This window comes from Pituophis catenifer, unplaced genomic scaffold, assembly GCF_029215685.1.
Source record: "Pituophis catenifer annectens isolate HBS135680 unplaced genomic scaffold, rPitCat1.0.hap2 SCAF_2, whole genome shotgun sequence".
NCBI classification, from domain to species: Eukaryota; Metazoa; Chordata; class Lepidosauria; order Squamata; family Colubridae; genus Pituophis; species Pituophis catenifer.
In genome coordinates this window covers 262,475,895-262,499,693 of record NW_027256882.1, presented here as the reverse complement: position 1 = coordinate 262,499,693, position 23,799 = coordinate 262,475,895, and the positions used below count along the sequence as shown (strand labels likewise).

Here is a 23,799-nt window from a genome sequence, read left to right as displayed (position 1 = left end):
TCAACAATAAATTACACATATTCACTTTTATATTATAGAAGCATGCCATACTTTCCAAAGTTCTATTTGTTGCAACACCAACTTAATAATACAAAGTAACTGGGACGGAGTAAGTAAATTCTATCTGTTATGCAGGAAAGTGTAATTAACCCAGTAATTGAACTGGATTAAAAACACAATAGTTGGGGGTGGGGGGGTGGGGGGGAAGCTACTGAACCAAAAAAGCAATGTGACAACAAAGCAAAAATGACAAAAAACACCATGGAACTAGCTTAGATAAAATATAACTGGACTCATATTTTATCGTTAGAACTGCTGAATCTTAAAATTTACCATGAGGTGAAGTTATAAGTGAAAATTAACAAGTTACTCACTAAATTTGTGAGAGTGTGATTCCTCATTGGCAACACTAACTTCATTCTGTATCTCATTTTTGTCGAGGATAATTGGAACCCCTGCTATCTAACAGATTAGGGGAAAACATTTCTTACTGTATTTTAATTAAAAGGCAAATAAGTAATCAATACCATAATATTCAAAACTTTTAGGTGGATATCAGTTTTAGGGACATCAATAGTAGGCTGTTACAAAAAATATAGTGTCCTTTCATAAAGCAAATAGCCAGAAATATTTCTTAGAACAGACAATTTCAACATTTTTCAACTTAGTTTTTTTTCCTGTTTATATCCAACCTTAGAAAATATTATGTTTCTAAGTTAAATTAAGAGTAAATTATGCAATATTATATATGAAGTATTTTGAAAGCCTCTCTCTTCTATTTGTAAGAAGGCCAAAGTATCAAGACTGAAATCACACTTTAAAGTTAAGCGATTTCGGTGTCACTCTAGCACGTTATAATCAGTTACCTGTGTTCTCTGCTCTTTAGTATCAAATAACCGTGCTAGGTACCAGGAGGAATTTTGCAGCAGAACTTCAAGCAGGCTCAGAGCTGGGTTGTTCAAGCCTGCCATTAGTGCCACTTCATCTTGCATGTCAATAGCCTCATTCACTTGGGCTAAAGCTATGTGAACTGAAAGGAAAACAATGCTTACAGAAAGCAAAATATTATAAATTTTTTTCTCTTTTAGCCCTTTGATACATGCAGTTGTTTAAGAGAACTTGCATCAAATCCTTCTGGACAAGCATGCAAGGACACTTCAGAATAGACACTTCTTAAATCCAACACTAAAATGCAACATGTAAGAGGGGTCAAAATTTACAGAACTTTGCAGCTGGCAGAAGAGGAGAGAATTAGAGGTAAAGCAACTAGAATCATAATGTTTCTATTGTTATTGAGAATGCAAAAGGGCAAAGAAGAATGTCCTTATCCAAGATTAGTAATAGTAAAACAGCAAAGTTTATCTCTGAAAGAATGACACATTACTGATGAAATTATAATCTATGCCAGTTTTAGAGTTCAATGAACTGTGAGAAAATAACACACACTGGTACTTTCCACTAATATTAAGAGTGGGTATGCCAGGAATCAATGTTTTCATAAGTGGGAAGAATACTCACGGTTGACCTTATTGATGTTTCCCTGGATTTCAGCTTGTGTAAGCAATTCTTCATATACATCTCTTTCTTCTTCCAAAATCGAGTCACTCTAGAAGCAACAATTACCATTATAGAAAGAAGGGTAGAGCTATTCCTGATTTTAAAAAGGAGGTTGTGCACACATACGGGAGGAAAATCCACATACAAAAGTATGCAACACACAAAAGGTATCTTTCGACTGAATTTAGAAAGAAATAATTACTTCTCAAACACAAGTCACAATATTCCTGAGTCTTTTAACTATATCAATAGTCACTTTATAAACAGAAAGTGAACATGTATCTATAATTTAAAAAAATACCATAAATCTAAGGTAACAATCTTTCCTGCATGAATAATTATTTTCTTTGCTACTCCTTCCCCATGTAGAATAATGTAATTCTTTACAGAGTGATTAGTGATAAATTCCAAAAATACTATATAATCTAAAGATATATTCAGGTCTTTAAACTAATATTATCTTTGTAATAGCATTCTAATATATTAAATTTTCTATAATGAACCAAAAAATATAAATTGAACTGTCTATATTGTATTTCTTAATCCACATTACACTTTTGGCATAGTAGAAATGGTAAGTGGGCCTCCCTTTTTTAATATTCTGTGAAGATTCTAAATCTGGAAAAATAAAGTTTGTTATTTAATCTCATCTTAATAGGTAACCAGAATTAGACCTTCCATATTGCACTTTTATTTAGATTGGCTATAATAATAAAAACTTACAAGATTCTGATTCCCCTCCTCCCTCTTTTATAGTCATGTAAATAAGAAAGACATAAAACATCTATCTAAGAAATTTTCCCCTCCCACCTGTTTGCATTCAAGCTACATATGTGTTCCTAGAGGAAAAAAGGAACCAACCCAAATTAGCTGACACTTTTCTCCTTCCAATCACTTTTTGAGGCCAGGCCATTATTTCTTCCCATCTCACCTCACCCCAGGAATGTACCTGTCAGCAGGTCTGCTTCCTAATTTTGGAAATGCTGATTTAAATTTAAATTAATTTATATTTTTCATTTTGATTGGTTTTAAATGTATTTTTGTAGAGGCATTTTTCCTTATTTATTGATATATTAATATGTGATGATTGATCTTTTGGGTGATTAAACAAACTTGTTTTATATGCAAAAAAATATTTATTAGCATTGACAAATTTGTCATTTTAAGTTTTTGAATCTTGCATATTTAAGACAGCCATAAATAAATTAAAACTGGTATTCTGTCACAACTCATTTTCACATCATACAATTAATAATAAATAATTTATTTCTTCACCTTAAGTCTTGCATTCTCTTCTTTTTTCTTTTTTGCTCCAGAAAGCTCCTTTTGATATTCATGGGCTAAATTATCATCCACATTTACTAACATGGCATTAGGATTTTGCAATGTTTTGATGGTCTGATCTGCAATTCCTTTCTCGATAGCTTCATTAATTGCAATAACTGCAGCATGCACTAAAAAAGAATAATAAACCAGAATAATAGTTCAATATTTAAAGATAAAAGCCTCAGTGAATTAAAATTTCCAAAATCTTTGTTATTAGCTATCATACTTTTACAATTCGGTTTCTGCACAATTTCTATTTAACCAGTATGGTTTCATACAAAACAGAAAGCAAGCAAAGAGAGAGTATGCAAAGACATGCTCACAAAAATTAACATCAGAACAGAAGAGCCTAAATCAGAGTTCTCCAACCTTTCCGGCTTTGCGGACCAACGGGGGGAGGGGGATGAGGTTCTATGTGAGCGGCTGGCAAGCGCATGTGCAGCTCCATTTGTGGGAGTGGTGGACATGTGTGCCCGATTCTTGCGTAAATGAAGCATGTGCACCCGTGGTTGCCCACTGCTCATGCAAGTGGGGATGTGTGTACCGAACGGCTCATGGCCCAGTAATGGCCCACAGCCTGGTAGTTGAGGACCCCTGACCTAATAAAAATGCTTCACCAGAATATCCAAAGTGTGGATATTTGAATGAAACCCTTTCATTCAAATATCCTTGTTCCTTTCCTGTTTTCAGGCTACGAACATACATAGCTAAACCAGTGGAAAGACTATCCCAAGAGATCATTAGAAAACAATTAGATGAGATTATTATTTTTTCCCTTGGTAATTATATTTTTAAGCTTAACTCTTTTGAATGCTATGTTTTGATTTTAGATACCTTTCTAATTTTTGATGTGGGCGTGGCTTGGTGGTGGTGGGGTAATGTGACTGGGTGGGCATTTTGATTTATTTTTTTACTTTTAAAAGCATTTTTTCTACCTCGGTGAAGAGGTTGTAAAAAAATGCTTTCAAAAGGCTCTGACAATCCCAGCTGAGTTGCCTGGTCGGCAGAGGCTTTTTTTCTTTTAAATGCCTCTGACGATCCAAGTGAGTTGCCTGGTCATCAGAGGATCGTCAGAAGCTTTTTAAAAAAGCCTCTGCCAATCAGGCAACTCAGCTGGGATCCTCAGAGGCTTTTAAAAGCATTTTTTCTACAACCTCTGAAGAGGTTGTAGAAAAAATGCTTTTAAAAACCTTTGAGGATCCCAGCTGAGCTGCACGATCATCACAGGCTTTTTTTTTTACTTTTAAAAGCATTTTTTCAGCCAAAGAGGTTGTAGAAAAATGCTTTTAAAAGTAAAAAAAAAAGCTTCTGATGATTGTGCGGCTCAGCTGGGTATGGGGGGGCAGGGATTTTTGCTACCAGTTCTCCGAACCACCCGCCTCCATCTCTACTGGATCGGACGATCCGGTCCGAACCAGGAGCATTTCACCCCTGCTTCAAAGTTTCAATGACACTGAAAAAAGTGATTTATGACTATTTTTCACTTATGACCGTTGTAGCATCCCCATGGTCATGTGATTTACATTCAGGTGACTGATAACTGACTCACATTTATGACAGTTGCAGTGTCATGGAGTCATGTGATCCCTTTTTTGACCTTCTGACAAGCAAAGTCAATGAGGAAACTAGATTCACATAACAACCGTGTTGCCAATATAAAAACTGCAGTGATTTACTTAACAAATGTGGCAAGAAAAGTCATAAAATAGGCAAAACTCATTTAACAAATTTCTCACTTAACAACATAAATTTTGGGCTTAATTGTGGTCATAAGTTGAGGACTACCTGTATTTTAAAATATGTAAATCTTTAAAATGTTCAAAACACACTAAAATACGTAGTTGCAAAAACAAGTACTTCATGCCCTTGTTCTAGCTACTATAGGTAGTCGGTAAATTTGATTGTCACCTCATATTTAAAGTTAATGCAGCTTTCAGGAACATTAGGAAACAGGTTAGAATAGCATTTCCTAAAATTTTGGGGAACTTACATGCAGCTTCATCCACTGAAAGCTCATTGGCCAAGATGCCTCCAATTTTACTAAATGATGGCATCTGTATACCATATTTTTCCAGTTCCTTCCGCATGTTACTTATTTCTTCCTCTAATTATTGGTGACAAGAAGAAGGAAAAAGAAAGGAAGGGGAAAAAAGATTATAATACAAGAAAAAAAAACTGTCCAGGTTACTAAGTGACAAAATCAAGAATAACAATAACACAAATGGAACAAATGTTATTCCTCTAATTCTTATCTCCTTTTTCTATATGAGAAATACTGTAGCACACATAGCTGTAGTGTTTGTTACCGAGCAGCTCTTTGTAAAATACAGCACATTTTTTACATAGCTACTTTACACCCACTTCAGCACAAAAACACAAAGAATGAATGCAAGTGAATGGAACTATTAACCAATTAAGGAATTAGTAGAAGCTTCAAAAAATAAAGTTTTCTCAATACAAAAAAAGTTACAAAGATAAAAAGTACCTGTAAAGTCTACTTTTCCAAGCAAATCCTGGATTTGTGGAGCTATTCCTAGTTTAAACAAATATAAACTGAGGGAGAGAAAGAAAAAGTAAATGAATAGCATAAATACAATAGGAATGATTAATTAAAGTTGAGTATTGCCCATTAGAGTTTCTTTTACAATGCCTGCGTTGACCTTTATACAATCCTGCATGTTTTGTTAGAAATGGTTCCTTTCTTAAAATAATTACAACTATATTCCTTTCAAAACACTTTTAAATTAGATTTGCAAGACTTCTGCATCTCCTTTCTTTAAGACAGTTCAAAATAATATATATAAAATATTGCCTCAACAGTGAAAGTAGTGAAAGTAATATTTCTCTCACATACATAAATCTGTGACTATCTATGTTCTTCAATGCTCTGGAGAATCTGCAACAAACTTAAAACTATTGAAATTACGCCAAGGAAACCTATTTCATTTCAGGGTACTTGAAAATCTACATAATTACTATTCCAAAATGTTTATAGTGGAACCATCTGGACAACAGCTGAACAAATTCACATCTTTATTCATGTCTTCCTGCCATGTGAAGTTAACAACTGTTAAGGATTTGGGAAATTTATTAAGATTACACAAGGGACTATCAAAATTGCTATAAAAGAGTGGGTCAAAGTGGTTCAAAAGTGGCCAAGGCATATTTTAGATATAAAAGGATTTTTTAAAAAATAAATAAATTTGGAGACGCTTATCATTTTAAAAGTTGAACCTGAATAAAAACAAAGAGATGGCAAACATGAAGTTATATACTAATTGTAAGTAAATGAAATTGACGATTTGCCAAGCTGTTAGAACACAGGGAACAAACATGAACAGAAAACAGCTGTTTCTGAAAACAGGAAATATTAGGAAAATTAGTTTTGCAGTAATTTAGAATTTTCTAGGAAGGAGTTCAAAGAATAAGTATTTAATATTTAATAGATAAGTTAAATGTGAACCTAAATTTGTCATGTTGTAATTATCCAAACTATTTTCTACTTGTGATCTCAATTTTTAAAGCAGCTTTGTATTATGTTTAGAACCAATGGCTATTAATAAAATACCAGTAAATAATTCCGTATCTTTCTAGTGTTCGGAAATTATTTTAATTGGCACAATAGAGTTCCTTAATTAGCCATTAATACATTCAATTTTGACATTTTAACAACTGCTATGATTATGAGGAGAGCATAATATTTAATAGCTAGAAAGAAAAGGAAAATTGAGGAGAAAGTATTGTGGACCACTAGAGGGCAATGGAATTTTATTTTTATCAATAAGAAACATTCACCTTAGCACACTTTTAGAAATAATATTTATTTTATTAATAAAATAAAAGTGTATTTATGTAATATATTCCTTTCTCATTTTTATTGATAATTAATTAATTGCTATTTTCGGCATTTGTAATGGTGTTGGGAATGTTAACAGTCACACACTGCTAGTATGAACTGTCTTTTAAAACAAGTATTTTGAAGCCTTAGGAAGAATTCATATTAAACAAAGCTGCAAGTCAACAATGTGGCACAATTATATATTAGAAATTATTCAGGTTTTGAAGTTGTTTTTAACTATAAAATATATGCAGATTATTGAAAAAGAAAGAACATTACTAATGCTTGGGTTTTATAATATTGTTATTGTTAGACATTGTGATGATGTAACTTGTTGCATCTGATGTTCAAATCTCAATATAAAGTCATTCCTCAAAAGAGTAGGATTATTCCGCATTCACATATGCTTTACATATGCTCTAGTAGGCAAGGGAAACAGATTTGGAAGATGCAGTGCTTTTATTCACACCCACACCACACACCCACAGACACACACACACACCACTTTACTGACAGTACAGCAAGGAGGAGGTGAGGATATCTCTAACCAACGTACCAGTCCTCTCTGAGGACTCCTGAGTTTTCTACCCTCACATTCTTGGCCTCCTGAGTTCTGAAGTGTATCTATTTCCCTCAGGAGAAGGAGTTCTACATGAGCACATGTTTATTCTGTGACACTCTTCTGGATGGTGCACAATAGGAAATCCCCTTACTCAGGAATAAACTTTTCGATTAATGATTCCAGATTTCCCCCGTTTAACTAGTGTTACCAGTCCAGAACCTGGAACATAAAACACTGAAGAAATCAAGCAAATCCTAAAGTGTTGATTCTTCGATTCAAGATACAGTATTGGCTTTGTATTAGCAGTGGAACCACCACATATAGTTTTGTTGCTGTGTACTTTCTACAACTAAACAATTCTTCAGCGGAAAGGTTGGGGAGACAAAAGCATTTTTCTGTGGAATTTCTATTGTGGGTGGCCATCTCCCAAAATCAAAATAACAAATGATAATTGGAATCGTTTAAAATTCCAAACAGTTTTTATACCAGCTAAAACACAATTTTCAAAGAAGGTAATTTTCACATTCCAGTTAACAATACATATGAATGCATAAGACAATAAACAAATCACCAAAATATAGTACCCGATACTAGGTTCCTTTAAAATTAAATGTTTGCATTTCCTAATAGAAGAGTTTAGAATGCAGCAAGACATTAAATTATTCCATCATTCATCTGATGATTCAGAACTGATGTATTCTAAATAATATCCAATTAATAGGACATTGTCTTGGAGGAAAGGATAGAGTTAAAACACACAGAAAAATAGTTTTCCTTGAAATTATGTATAGCTAAATGTGATGTAATAGAATGTGGGAAAGACCTTGAGAAACAGACAAAGTAACACTGCCGAAGGAATGGGCAGGTAACAGAGGACACAGCATCAGCTGTCTCAGGGACAAAGAAAGATCAGAAGGGACCTTCCCTAGGTTCTCAGGCCTGTAAAGGAACTGTCTGGTCTACCTGGGAAAGTTGACAGGTGAAGAGCTCCATATCTATGTTTTTATAAGTCTGGAAATCACTTAAGGCATCTTTAGTACATCTTTCAGATATAAATATCTGAAAGCCTCCCAGTATTCAACATTCTATAGAATTTGTGACCATGGATTATGATATCACTAGAGTGGAATTTAGCATCATTTTGTTATGAACTAATTGTTTAATGCAAAAAACACTTAATATTTAGAGTTTAATGTGTTTACTTTGTAAAAAAAAATCAAATTTACAAACATATTTAAACAAGCTCAGCAACCAGGTTTGCATAGTTATATTAAGGACATGATTTAGCAAGAAAACAAACATACAAATTTAAAGATCCAAAACATGTTTCAGCCACTAAAAACCAATGAAATTTGGCCCAATAAAATATATGACATGCCCATACAGTTTGTCTCACATCTATCTATGCTCAGTAATTTTCCTTCTCCTAGAATTATTCATAAAGGTGGTGCCCAGTCATCTGTCCAAAATTTTCTCTATTCTATTTAAAGATGGTAAAAATGATGACTTGACTCAAAAATCTTCTTTAAAATGCCAGAAAGAGATTGACTACACTAAATAATATCTGTCTAGATAAGAACTTAAGATTTATTGCTCTTCCATGCTCAGATGGAAGCTTGGATAGGATGCAGATATCGAAACCAAAACACTACATGCTGTCACGAGGAGAAATGCACTTTGTTTTCATATAGGCATTGTGTTACATCAGGGGTGAAATGCTCCCGGTTCGGACCAGATCGCCCAATCCGGTAGCGATGGAGTAGTAACAAATTTTAGTTTTCACCACTGTGTTACATATATGAAAATCAATAATATGCAATCTGCCACTCTCAGCTACAGCTTACTGAACACTTACTGATCAAAGTTTTGATGGCACTAAAAAGTTATGGCCTGTGTAATGTTTCCAAAATTACATGATTGTGATTTGGATGCTTGGCAACTGGTACACATTTAGGCCAATTGCTACATCCTCACGTGATCACCATTTGCAATCTTTGCAGATAGCTTATGACAAACCAAGTTAGTGGGGAAGTCGGCAGAAAGTCACAAATAGTGTTCACGTGATGTCATGCTTAACAAACAATGGCGATTTGCTTAATGATCATAGCTGGAATTGACAAACTGATATTGTAAGTCAGACACAGTCATGTAATGTTTTACTTTAGAATCATGTTGCCTACTGATTGAGTTGCTGGTCTCAACTGCAGTCAGTGAGCACTAGCTGTAGTTTCCTGAACATGTTTAAATGAATACTTGTCCCATACTAATTCAAGTATGAATGCAGAATATATATTTTTGCGCATAGTACTTACATAATATTTTCTGAATTATAGTAAATTCTATAGAAACAATAGGATTCCATTTATGACATCCAAATTTTTAAGAAAATTCCCTGAGCATGTTGCTAAGCCTTATTATGTACATAATAGCATAACCTTGAAATAGGACATTAGTGAATAAGTAATCAAAGATCAGAACAGCCCGTTTTACAGGTTTCCATAATTAAAACACAGTTTAACTATATACAGTAGAGAGAGGGGGAAGTTGGATTCTTTTCATTCTTAAACTGATCCCATTTTTATTTTTTGAAATTAATATTATGAAGCACTACTGCAGAATTGAATATGAACTGAACTTTATCCTTAACAGTTTAACTGAGTTAAACTGACTAATTTGGTTCATAACTATGAAGTAATTAGATTTTGCTGCAAATTTTTTAAACGGAGGAAATGAAAAAAATCTTAGAAATTTAGTATAGATCTATTTTACCTTAATGCATGAATGCAATATATCATTCTAGGTATGTTTTTCCTATCATAAACATCTGTGGTCTCCGGGTAGAAAATCTAAAGATGAAAAAGGCAAATTATCAAGCATCACTTCACTTAACAAATATTTAATATTATTCAGATTTTATCTACTAATGTGTTAAAGCAGAGGATCAATAGTACATTTTGATAAAGGAAACAAATTCTTACTCACTGGAGAATTGGTGTCAAATGTATAATTTGACACTTTTTCAAATACACTACTACTCAGAAATAAAATGAAGGACTAATCTCCAGTCTGAATTTTCTAGGATCCAGTTCATTATATTTGTACTTTATGTTGTGTGTGATAATTCATATAATCTATTATATTATATGGTATTATATATATTTGTATTTAATAATGTAAAGTATCTGTTCTATAGATAACCATCTTAAATGAAGTAATGATAAATCTGAATAATATATCACTATTAATTATGTTAACCATTGCACTCAAAGAAGTATCACAAAATTCCACAGATAAATATGACAGTAATAGGTTCTGGGCCTAGATGAATAATTTCTGCCTACTTTTTCAAATCAAAATGCCATCCTCAACTCTTTCAAAAAAACCTGAAAGATATGGAATGTTAACAAGTCAACATACACTGATACTGGCTTTAGTTCTCACACTAAAGTACACACAGAATATTTTCTTCTTCTCTTTAGCAAGATATGTACACTGGGCCATTGGCTTAGTAATATATATATATAAATTTAACCTCTGTCATATATTTAACAAAATATGACTAGATATAATATAGTTTATGTATTTTAATGACATTTCATTTTGTTTGAATAGTTTTGAAATAAAAATTGTTTCTTAGAATTTGCCTTGGAGGAATTCATGCATACAAGATTATAGTTATAGCATGGCTCAAAATATCATTTTGTCTTTGTTCTACTATTTCAGAATGTAAAATTGGCATCTATATTAAACATGTCCTAGCAAATTTAAATGGCTAGTATTTGTACCTCATATAAAAATGGATTGCAAACAATTGTACCAACAGTTAATGAGAGAATTAATCATGGGAGTCAGACATGGTTAAGAGTTTGTTCTAAGTCCAACTAGAATTCTAAGCAGAATTTTATGTCATATAAGATAAATAGTAATCGCTTGGTGTGTATTTTTTTTTCTTCAAAAAATGACAACTCTATAGTACAACATTTGCTTTTGCAATTAGGCATAAGAAATGAACGTTTCTAGGGTTTTTTTTCCAGGTTATAAAAGTACTGGACAAAATAGGCAGTGATTTGTTAGTACAACCATTTTAACTTTTTCACCGAGTCCTTCTTTCATGTTGGTTATTCAGTTACTCCTTACTGGAAAACTATAGTTAACTGGAATGGGAATGTTTCATCTGCAATATGAGTTCAATCCTTAGCACATTTACATACAGCTTCACAAGACTTCTAGCTATTATTATAAGTCTAGATTAGAAATGAATCAATGGTCGTATTTAATACAAAGCAAATATGTATCCTATTTTAAATATACTTCCTTATTTTAACAATTACTTTACCAGGCTACACAGTATTTAGTTTTCAAATGCTTACCTTTGGGAGGCCAATGGATTCCATTGCCCGTAACCACTGTACTGTATTATCAGTATGTCGGAAATGTAGACCTGAACGCTAATGCAAGAAAGAAAAAAAGAGACAGAAACAAAAAGGTTTACTTATTTTCCCTGAGCACACAAAAATTTTTAAATGCCTATATCTTGTACATGAAATTTAAATTGCATTTAAACAAGATTCTTTTTAAAAAAAGAAGCTTAAAAATAGCTTAAAATATAAAACTATTACTTGACATAAAAAGCACTTGACATGCTTTCTTGTCAACAAATAACTCTGAGCTATACTTTGCAGGTAGTTCTTGTTTAGCAATCACAATTGGGACTGTCTATTTGGTTATTAAACAAAGAGGTCTCTAAATGAAACCACTGACTACACTTATGATCTTACTTCAGCTTTCATTTGCTTTACAGATCACCAAAGGGTGTAAAAGCAAGGACTGGTCATACAGTTACATTTTTAATCACTATTGTAATTGAATGGTCACTAAACAATGCAATCATTAAACGAGGACTGCCTGCATTCTACATAAACACAACACAACACAACACAACACAACACACACACACACACTCACTTAGATGCCATGGGTATTTTTTGTTTTTTGTTTATTGCATTCTATGAGTCAAGGAAACTGTTCAAAGATTCCTTGAAGGTTTTCCTTAACCAAAACAAAACCAATATTTTAGAGTGGTTAGCAAATTAAAAGGTTAAGATTTTTCTATTTCCCTGATCTCTCAATTTTCAATACTCAAATAAGATACAAAATATACATAAATTATTTCTAAAAATAATGAAGATATATAGTAATTAATTTATTTATGCAGAAATTCTAATTTGCTTCAAATTTAGTTTAACCCTATTTTTTTTAAAAAGCAAAATCTGAATTAAGTAGATCAATATCAGTTCTAGAGAGGAATTCTTAAAAGAAATTATCCATGGCTTTATAATTTAATGTTTTTATAAAAATTATGCAGATAATCCAGAGACACAGATTAAACCATGCCACTCAAGCAAGCTACCACACATTGATTAGCAAACAATCTTAGATTTTTAATTTAAAATTAAAATTAATTTTCTTTTAAATTAAAAACTTTTTCCTTAAAAAAATTATTGTAATCATTAGAGAATAAAGATAACAAAAATGAAAAAAAAAAAAAAGAACCTCCATCATTTCCAACCAGTCAAAATAAAACTTGAAGCGGTTTGGGAGCAGAATAGTATATTAGAAAAAATAAAAATATTGCATCAGTTCCACAAACCTATTAAGTATGCTCTTTCTAAGAATTTAAAGCTTTATGTTTCTAGAGGAACAAATAGCAAAAATATTAAACTTAACAGGGTTTTAATCCTGACAATTGCTTTTGGTGCCAAACCTAATCCTGGGACATAAAAAGAACTTATTATAATCTTAATTATGGTACATGCTGCTACAGTATAAATATCAAACGTTACTAGAAATTTTTCTATGTAGTACTCAAATCTTATACAGGTAGTCCTCAATTTAGAATCATATGTTTAGTGACAGTTTGAAGTTACAACAGCACTGAAAATAGTGACTCAGAACCAATCTTTGAACTTAAAACTGTCATGTCATATGATCAAAATTTGGGCACTTGGCAACTGGCATGTATTTATGATGATTGCAGCATTTCAGGATTATGTGATCTCCATTTGTATCTGACCAGCCGGCTTCCAATAAGCAAAATCTATGGGGGAAAACAAATTTGATTAATGACTGTATGATTCATTTACCAATTGTAATGACTCACTTAACAACTCTGGCAAAAAAGGTCATAAAATGAGGCATGACTAATTTAACAAAGGAAATTCTGGTCCCAACTGTGGTCATAAATCAAGGACTTCCTGTATGTAAATTTTACCTTGTAACGTGTTTGTTCCACATCATAGATCTTCCTATCAGAGATCAGCTTTGGTGCAAAAAACTTAGCTAATTTGGCAAGGTAAACACCATTCCTTAAACCTTCTTCCAGTTCAGTAGTAGGTGGTAACTCTTCATCTAGACAGACTTCCATCCACCTGTGAAAACAAATATTCCTACATAACAGTTGCAGCTTTATTATAACATAATGCTTTAGATCAGTAGTCACCAACTGGTGGTCCGTGGACTACTGGTGGTCCATGAGAAACTTTTGGTGGTCTGCAGAAAACTTATTTGCATTTTTATATTGCACTAAATACTATTTATCTTTAAAAAAATCATATTAGTGGTCCGTGGGATTTAAAATTATGAATTTAGTGATCCCTGAGGTCCGAAAGGTTGGTGAGTCCTGCTTTAGATTCTTTTTGTAATTCAACAAGCTAGCCATGATTCAGAGAAGCGCCTTTTAGCCTGTGACCTACTTCAAAATCATGGATATGGTGTTCAGGCTTTCTCCAAACAATTTTTAATAAACCACAAGAGGACATTTACTGAACATATTGAGGATATTTCTATTGATGGTATTTCATTTAACTGAACTAATCTAACCAGTGGTGGGATTCAATTTTTTTATCAACCGGTTCTGTGGGCGTGGCTTATTTGGGTGGCCGTGGCTTGGTGGTCATGTGACCGGGTAGCCATGGCTATGTGTATAGGGACTACTCAGAGGGCTGAAAAAAGTCATTTCTGACCGGTCCTCGCACTTTTGACTGGTCCTCACACTTATAACCATCCTCACATTTATGCCCGTTGCAGCATTCTTAACAACCGTGTCACTCATTTCACAACTGCTTCTCTTCACCATGGTTACAAGATAGGGTGCAAAACGTAAAATGTGAGGACAGTTGTAAGTGCGAGGACCGGTCAAAAGTGCAAGGACCGGTCAAAAATAACTTTTTCAGCCCTCTGAGTAGTCCATATGCACAAAAGGACAACCCAGAGGACTGAAAAAATATTTATTTATTTATTTATTTATTTGTTCTTATTTCTATACCGCCCTTCTCCAAATAGGACTCAGGGCGGTGAACAGCCAAAGTAAAAAACAATACATACAAAAATTAAAAGCAGTTTAAAATAATTAAATATTTTGGCCGTAAATTAAAACAACCCAATTTAAAATCAATTTAAAATTTAACTCAAGCCAGCCCAGCTAGTTGAAATAAATGGGTTTTCAGGGCCCGACGAAAAATCCGGAGGTCTGTTATTGTACGTATCTCGGGGGGGAGGTTGTTCCAGAGGGTGGGCGCCGCCACAGAGAAGGCTCTCCCCCTGGGAGTCGTCAGCCGACTGTCTGGCAGACGGCACCCTGAGGAGGCCCACTCTGTGCGAGCGTACTGGCCGGTGGGAGGCTATTGGTGGCAGAAGGTGGTCTCGTAAGTACCCCGGCCCTAAGCAATGGAGCGCTTTAAAGGTGGTCACCAACACCTTGAAGCGCACCTGGAAAACCACCGGGAGCCAGTGCAGCTCGCGCAGGAGACGTGTTACATGGGAGCGCGTCACCCCCATAATCCCCCGCGCGGCCGCGTTCTGGACCAGCTGAAGCCTCCGGGTGCACCCCAGGGGGAGTCCCATGTAGAGAGCGTTGCAGTAGTCCAGGCGGGAAGTGACGAGTGCCTGAGTGACTGTGCGTAGGGAGTCCTGATCTAGAAAGGGGCGTAACTGGCGTATCAGGCGGACCTGATAAAAAGCCCCCCTGGCCACGGCCGTCAAATGATCTTCTAAAGACAGCCGTGCGTCCAGGAGGACGCCCAAGTTACGAGCCCTCTCCTTGGGGGCGTCAGCTGGCTATATCGGGACGCCGGAAGCCACAGCCACTCGGTCTTGGAGGGGTTGAGTCAGAGCCTGTTTCTCCCCATCCAGGCCCGCACGGCCTCCAGGCACTGGGACATCACTTCAAGGGCATCGTTGGGGTGGCCTGGGGTGGAGATGTACAGCTGGGTGTCATCAGCGTACTGATGGAACTCCACCCCGAAGCCACGGATGATCTCACCCAGCGGCTTTACATAAATGTTGAACAGAAAGGGCGAGAGGACCGACCCTTGTGGCACCCCACAAGCAAGGTGCCTTGGGGTCGACCGCTGCCCCCCTGTCAACACAGATTGCGACCGGTCAGAGAGGTAGGAGGAGAACCACCGCAAAACGGTGCCCCCCACCCCCAACCCCGCCAACCGGTGCAACATGATACTATGGTCGATGGTATCAAAAGCCGCTGAGAGGTCTAACAGGACCAGGATAGAGGAGCAACCCCTATCCCGAGCCCTTCAGAGATCATCCACCAATGCGACCAATGCCGTTTCCGTGCTGTGCCCAGGCCGGAAGCCGGACTGGAGCAGGTCTAGATCGACAGCTTCATCCAGGTACCGGGGAAGCTGTTGCGCCACCACACTCTCAACAACCTTCGCAACGAAGCAAAGGTTGGAGACTGGACAATAGTTAGCCAAAACAGCCGGATCCAGAGAGGGCTTCTTGAGGAGGGGCCTCACAACTGCTTCTTTCAAAGCGGCCGGCAGGACCCCCTCACTCAAAGAAGCGTTAACCATCTTCTGGAGCCAGCCTCGTGTCACCTTCCGGGAAGGCAGTACCAACCAGGAGGGTCCAATAAATATGTGGTTGCGTTCAGCCGTCCCAGGACCCTGTCCATGTCCTCGGGAGCTACATGATCGAACTCCCCCCAGATAACACTCTCAAGACCTGCCTCAGTCATCCCGTCCGGACATACCCAGTCAGAGGCCAGCCCATCCCGAATCTGAGCGATTTTGTCATACAGATACTGCACAAAGTCCTCAACTCGGCCCTGCAAGGGGTCATCCCGCACTTCCAGATGGAGGAGGGAGCGAGTCACCCTAAACAGGGCGGCCGGGCGATTATCTGATGACGCGATAAGAGCGGCAAAATAGCTAGATTTCGCCGCTTTTATCGCCACTAGGTAGGTCTTAATATGAGACCTCACCAGTGTTCGGTCGGATTCGGAGCGGCTGGTCCTCCAACTACTCTCCAGGCGTCTTTTCCGGCGCTTCATCTCCCTAAGCTCCTCGGAGAACCAAGGAGCTAGGTGAGTTCGGTGCCGGGTCAGAGGCCGCAAAGGCACGACACGGTCCAAGGCCCCGGCAGCCGCACTATCCCAGGCGGCCACCAGGTCTTCAGCCGAGTCATGAGCCAGAGTCTCAGGAAATGGCCCAAGCTCCATCTGGAACCTATCAGGGTCCATCAGGCGCCTGGGGCGGAACCACCTGGTCGGTCCTGCCTCCCTGCGGCGGGGTGCAGCGGTTAGAAAGTCCAGTCGAAGGAGTGAGTGGTCAGACCATGACAAGGGTTCGATGGCTATATCCCCTATATCAAGGCCACTCAACCACTGACCAGAGACAAAAACTAAGTCCAGAGTGTGTCCCCCTGTGTGAGTGGGGTCATGAATTAACTGAGTAAGGTCCATGGCCGTCATGGAAGCCATGAACTCTCGAGCCACCTCAGACGTTTCACCGATAGATGGCAGGTTGAAATCCCCCATAACAAGAAGTCTGGGGGTGTCCACCGCCACCTCGGCTATAACGTTAAGCAGCTCGGGCAGGGCCGTTGCCACGTGGCAGGGAGCCAGGTACGTGACCAACAAGCCCATCTGTACTCCACAACCCCACTTCACAAAGAGGGACTCACATCCGGCTATCTGTGGAACAGTGGTCTCCCTTGGATCCAGACCTTCCTTTATAATAACCGCCACCCCCCCCGCCCCTGCCCTGAGCCCTCGGCTGATGAAATGCACGGAAGCCTGGTGGGCATATATCCACGAGGGGAACTCCCCCCTCCTGGCCCAACCAGGTCTCTGTAATGCCCACTAGGTCTGCCTCCCCCTCCTGAATAAGATCGTGAATGAGGGGGGCTTTATTAACAACGGACCTGGCATTGCATAACATCAGCCGGAGGCTCTGGCCCTGAGAATCTGGACAGCCTGGGGAACGAGAAAAGCATTGGGGACCGCAGTGTGCAATCGCTCTAAGATAGCGAGTGCGCATTCCCCGAACATGATGTGGTCCCCAGCTTCCGCCATATCTGCCCATCCCACTCACTATGCTGATGGAACAGCCCTCTTCAAATCGAACTCCAACCCCCTCCCCGACCTCCGACCCCCGTCCCTAATGTCGCAGCCCTTCGCTAAGGCTGGTCTTGAACCCGGTGGATTTCCCCCAGAACCCACCCTAATCCCCCCCGAACCCCTTAAAATTTTTGTTAAAAACCCACTAAAAAACCCACTTAAAAAACCCCTCAAACTCTTCTTTGCTGCATGCCATCTCTCGGGGCTCCAACGCCCATCATCAAGATAGGCCCTCAATAACGAAGAGGGCCAAACCTGCGAGAGGGGGGAATCTCGCAGGGCACGAAGGTCATTCACCGAGTACATCTGGACATCAAGGGGAGGTGATAATCCATGGCCAATAGCCAGGGGACAGTTTGATGTTATCACAGTCAAGAGGAGTGAATGCCAGGCTTCAATAGAATTCCAATGGGACACATAGGACCTCATTGCCCTCTCACGGCAATGGCAGGAGTAAGAATGCTGTTTCGGACCGGTGAAGGGTGACCCAGCCCCCCTCTCACGGCGGCTGGTCAACCACGATCGTCCAAAGAACCGGAGTTGAGACAGCAGCTGTAGACCCACTCCACCAAGACTTGAATCCCCAGATGTAAACCTCCATTCAATGGAGGGAAAGAATGGGATCAGGTCAGTCCACATAGTCCAGGGCAGGCTCAACGGTGGAGATCATAGCAGTCAAAAAACTCCAGGGAGGTCAAGATGACACCTAGTCCAGGAGATGATGGGAGGGAAAAGAGGAGAGCCAAGGCAACAAACGCCAGAGGGGGGGAAAACCCTCAGTCATGGTCCAGCTCTCCCCCATCCCTCCAGATCTTCCTTATAATCATGCTGCTCGTCTCGCCCAGCCTTCATAGATCAACATGAAGGCCTCTGGGACGACCAAGGGCCAAACAACGCCCCACGATCACCCAGGAGATCTAACACCACTAGTAAGCAGCTGCCACCATCTCCAACACTCCCACACACCAAACTGCGGTGGCCCCTTCCTTGAACCGGCAGCCGCCATTTCCACGCCGCCAGCATCGCTGCCGCCGCCGTTGCCAGCCTCCCCGTCCTCACCTCACCCCCCTCACCACCCTAGCACATGTCCAGGGGGCGGATTGGGCTGGCGAGGATCCCTATGAGGGTGCCGCACCGCCGCCATCGCCGCGGCACTGACGCCGTCTTCCTGGCTCTGCCGCCTTCGCCATGGGAGGTCTGCCACCGCCCCCTCCTCCTTCGGGCCGCTCTCGCCGTCCTGTGGTCTCCACAAGCCGCGAGCCTCCGCGAGCCTCCAGGACGTTCTAAGAAGCCGGAGACCCCTCAGCAGAGAGCCCCGACACTCCTCCAGCTGGGCCAGGGCTGCAGCGATCGAAATTCAGCCCTTCAAAGGCCCCCTGAAGCCATAATCACCCCCCCCCCCAAAACACCGGAGTCACAGGGAAGTCACCATCTTGCGCATGCGCAGAAGAGGTTAATAATAATTCTATTATTCTATTATTATTCTATTCTATTCTATTCTATTCTATTCTATTCTATTCTATTCTATTCTATTCTATTCTTTCTATTCTAAAATTATTTGTACCAGATATAACAAGAGACCTGTATTACATTTTCATGTGAAATCATTCTATTTCAATATTTGCCATGTCAATCCAGTTGATTACTATTATTTACATAAATTCAAATCTTCATTATTTTCATTATGACTAAGTTTAAAACTCACTTAAGTCATTCATGCCCTGGTTATCTCATGAATGGATCACTGTAATGTGTTCTACATGGGTCTGCCCTTGAAGAGCATTCTGGAGGCTATAGCTGGTGCAAAATATGGCAGCACAAATATTCTTCAAGCAGTACATATTACACCTCTGCTTCACCAAGTGCACTGGATGCCACTAGAAAAAAGAGCCTTTCTAGTGTGGTGCCCACCTTTTGGAACATCATTCTCGTAGAACCTCTATTGGCCCCTACCCTTCTGGTCTTTTAACTGTGGCCTGAAAAATGGCTGTCCCACCAGATTTGAGGGTCTGGCAATAGTGGTGAGCCTTTGGCATCTCAATACTGTGTTTGTTTATGTTGAATTGAGTTTTTAATGTTAGTTTCAAGATGGGTTGTATGTTTGTTTTTATTTATATTGTTTTTGTTCTTAATTTCTGTGAGCCACCCCGAATCATATAGGTAACATGGGAGGTTGTACAAATTGAATGAATAAATAAAACGCCTCCAAGGTTTAAAGGAAAGCGGCAAACATTAGGGAAAGAACTAACACTGACACCCATTTTCAAGTGTGAACTTGTCCCATGTATTGGTTATTACCTTTAAAGCCCTACATGGTTCAGGACCAGGCTATCTTCGAGATCGCCTTCTACCACATAGCTCCCAGCGACCGGTAAGATCCCACAGAGTCGGTCTCCTCCAGGTCCCGTCAGCTAAACAATGTCGGCTGGCGGGCCCGCAGGGGAGGGCCTTCTCTGTGGCTGCCCTGGCTCTCTGGAACCAATTACCTCCTGAAGTCCGGATCACCCCCACCCTATTGGCCTTTCGGAAAGTGGTGAAGACCTGGCTCTTCCGGCTGGCCTGGGGCCGTTGATCTCGTTATAGTGATCTTGCGAGACCCGGCCACAAATTGCAGTATGTGTTTTAACGTTTTAATGTTTAACTTCCCATCAGGTAGTTGACGGCAAAAAGGTTAGCCATCACTGCCCTAATATATAAAAAAAAATAGGCTAAAAAAATTAGCTCTGTTCTTTTAGCAATAGCAACTCAGGCCTTGGACCAATTATGAGTAGCCTCAAAATATTTTTTAAACAAAAAGTATAGTCCATAGCCACAAAAAAATACTGTATTTCGTTGTTTTAGATACAAAACAAGCAAGAAACATCAGACAGACCTGTGATGAGCCATTATTTCATGAGTGGGAATGTTTTTAATAGCATGCCAACAACTCTCAGACAATCTCTTCAGACATTGTATAAGTACTGCTAAAGCTCCTCATTTTAGTAAAATAACATTTTCAAGGTGATGCAAGATTGATTTGCATTTGGACAGTAATGGAGACTGAAAGTGTATGACACAGAAGAACAAACCTTTGGAAACAACACACTCTGAAAATAGTTAGCACAACCATTTCTCTTAAAGTAAATTCTTCTGTAGCTATAAACAGTAATTATTCCAAATCTGTATCCCAACAACTTATAATTTTAGCTATTCACTGTCTTCCTTACTAAATCAAAGTCAAAATTGAAATATATTCATACCACTAGAATATACTACTCTGAGCTGATGGGACAATCAGGTAAAAACTCAGGAAAATATAAAGCCCACAATATGTTAATAATGCAAAACCATTTACTCATTTTTATTCAGCCTAAAATTAATTGAAAAATGTAAGCATCAGTTTATTAATTGACTCAAGTTATTGATAGCGACCTGAACATTTTTCAAAGCTTGCTTTTCAAGCTAAATAAAAACATTTGACAAAAGTGCTTGGGCTGACTTCTACTTAAATTTCTTTGTGATCGTGTAAATTTGTACATTTTATTTACAAATACTTTTGTGCTTTTTAATCTATGGTTTTAACACACTGCCAAAATGGGAAATATGTGACTTTGTCTATTTTTAAGAGACAGATTGTAACATTGAGAGAACAAGGGAGAAGATCCAGATCAGAAGAAGTGAAGAAGTAGGAACACTAAAGCTGCACTACATCATTCATGAAATGCTTCACTAGTGGGTTAAAGTAAAGAGAGGACACAGAAGTTATCTTCGCCCAGGATTTTCCTGCTGCCTTCAATAACACTAGAAACATTAGAATAAAAACTATAATGTGGTAGCATCATGAATTAACTAGAGTACTGATTCTACTGTTTCAGAAAACTACTGATCTTCAAGACCAAGAGAGAATGGATGTTTTATCTTTAATGTTAGCATCAGGAGAGGTTGAAGGAAATGTCATGGAGAGTAAGGAGGCATCATAATCATCAGGTTTGGAGACATCAGCATGAATTCCATTCGGGTAAGTGTGGCTCAGTGAAACTGGATAAATTCTGAAGCCCAGTGGCCCATTGGCCTCAGTCTAGTCAAGCTTAATTAAGGAAAAGACAATAATGTTTGAGCAAGAGGCCATCTGAACCTGGATATAAGATCTGACTCAAATGAGTATCTTAAAGAATCAGCAATTCTGAAGATAAGAGAACAACAATTGCAGAAGCTACTCATAATTGGTCCCAGGCATTGGAATTTGAAAAGGTGTGGAACAGATGGCTAATATGTGGTATAAGAATGTTATAACTGACTCTAATTTCAGTGATTTGACATTAAAATTGAGTCAAAGTGGAAAGTAAGAGAACAGCCCAAAAGAGTACAGGTAGTCCTCGACTTACAATAATTCATTTAGTGACCATTCAAAGTTACAATGACACTGAAAAAAATAACTTATGACCATTTTTCACACTTATGACCATTGCAGCATCCCCATGGTCACATGATATACATTCGGATGTTTGACAACTGCTTCATATTTATGACGGTTGCAGTGTCTGGGGTCATGTGATTACCTTTTGTGACCTTCTGACAAGCAAAGTCAATGGGAAAGTCAGATTCACTTAACAACCGTGTTACTAATTTAACAACTGCAGTGATGGACTTAACAAATGTGGTAAGAAAAGTCATAAAATGGAGCAAAACTCACTTAACAAATTTTTCACTTAGCATCATAAATTCTGGGTTCAGCTGTGCTCGTAAATCAAGGACTATCTGTATATCATAGTGATGCTCTGTCTTCAACCTTTCTTGCTGATATCTGTTTCCTTGATTTATGACGAATTGATGAGCATTGAATAGTACGTATTTGAAACAAAAAAAAAAAGTAATGTAGAAATAGTTTTTCAGACTAAAAGCCACGGTGGCGCAGTAGTTAGAATGCAGTACTGGAGGCTACTTCTGCTGATCACCGGCTGCCAGCAGTGTGGCAGTACAGGTCTCACCAGCTGAAGGTTGATTCAACCTTCCATCCTTCCGAGGTGGGTAAAATGAGGACCCAGATTTTTGGGGGCAGTATGCTAACTCTGTAAACTGCTTAGAGAGGGCTGTAAAGCACTGTGAAGCGAACTATAAGTCTAAGTGCTATTGCTATTGCTACCAAATTTGTTTGTTTGTTTGTTTTTTAAAAAGAAAAAAAAATAGGGTCAGAAAATCATCCTAACCAACTCCTGTTTTTTTGGCCATCAAAGACTAACAGATTAACAAAGACTACAATTTTAGATTTTTTTTCCTGGCATCTCCTAATAGTATTTACTTAGAGAGAAATTATATTAAATAAGTTGCTATTTCAAGATTTATATTGTCCCGAAAAAAAATGTGCTGTTTTCACTTAAGTGTTATATTCTCTATACGAAAGAACAGAAAAGGTTAACTGAAAAGGCTTAGTCATAGACAGACCTTATTGCACAGAACAATGTTGCAGCTAGCCATCATTTTATTTTTTTCCACTTCCAGTAATAGGTAACTAATTTCACCTACTGAGTGGCATAGAAAGAACATTTTGATGATTCCACGTTAAATACACAGGCTAAAGTCTGTGACTAACAGGTCCCCCATGATCTGACTGGGCTTAGGTAAAATTATTTTCTGGAAGGTTACAATGAAATTGGAAAAAAACTATACTTTTACATCCATTCTGGGCCTCATTTTAGTCATTGTTATATCAACAAAGGCATGAGGATTTAACCCTCAGCTTTGATCTGTTGCCCACTCATTCCTCTCTTATTTCCACAATTTACCTGACAGCAGAATCTGTGTTACTTCAGAGAAGTGTCTGATTTAATGGACTAATGGGGAAAAGAGTGACCTAACTATTAAAACAAAATATACATTGAATCCAAATTGTTTTATATACATATATATTTTGCACATTCTACACACACATTAAATGTACATTTTATTTACAGATACAAATAAGAAGCAGAACGTTATGCATATATAGAGGAATATATTATACAAAAAACCCATGCCCTCTTGAACCATTTGAACTCTGTTAAATTCTTACCTGCTGATTTGAGGGTTTACTGTATGTAAGCATAGAGAGCTTATAATCATATTATCTTAACATCACACCAT

The 23,799-nt window shown here is 38.3% G+C and overlaps 1 protein-coding gene across 1 annotated transcript in view; it reads right to left on the bottom strand.

Annotated features, from left to right (window-relative positions):
• Window positions 1-23,799, bottom strand: part of IQGAP2 (IQ motif containing GTPase activating protein 2) — a 140,759-nt gene that overhangs the window by 44,483 nt on the left and 72,477 nt on the right. Inside the window, exons 3-9 of the mRNA XM_070938821.1 lie at window positions 13,555-13,711; window positions 11,654-11,731; window positions 10,053-10,129; window positions 5,369-5,436; window positions 4,874-4,987; window positions 2,833-3,011; window positions 1,519-1,606 (exon numbers count right to left, since the gene is read on the bottom strand). Coding sequence (XP_070794922.1) covers window positions 1,519-1,606; window positions 2,833-3,011; window positions 4,874-4,987; window positions 5,369-5,436; window positions 10,053-10,129; window positions 11,654-11,731; window positions 13,555-13,711 — 761 coding nt within the window. The remainder of the gene's footprint in view (window positions 1-1,518; window positions 1,607-2,832; window positions 3,012-4,873; window positions 4,988-5,368; window positions 5,437-10,052; window positions 10,130-11,653; window positions 11,732-13,554; window positions 13,712-23,799) is intronic.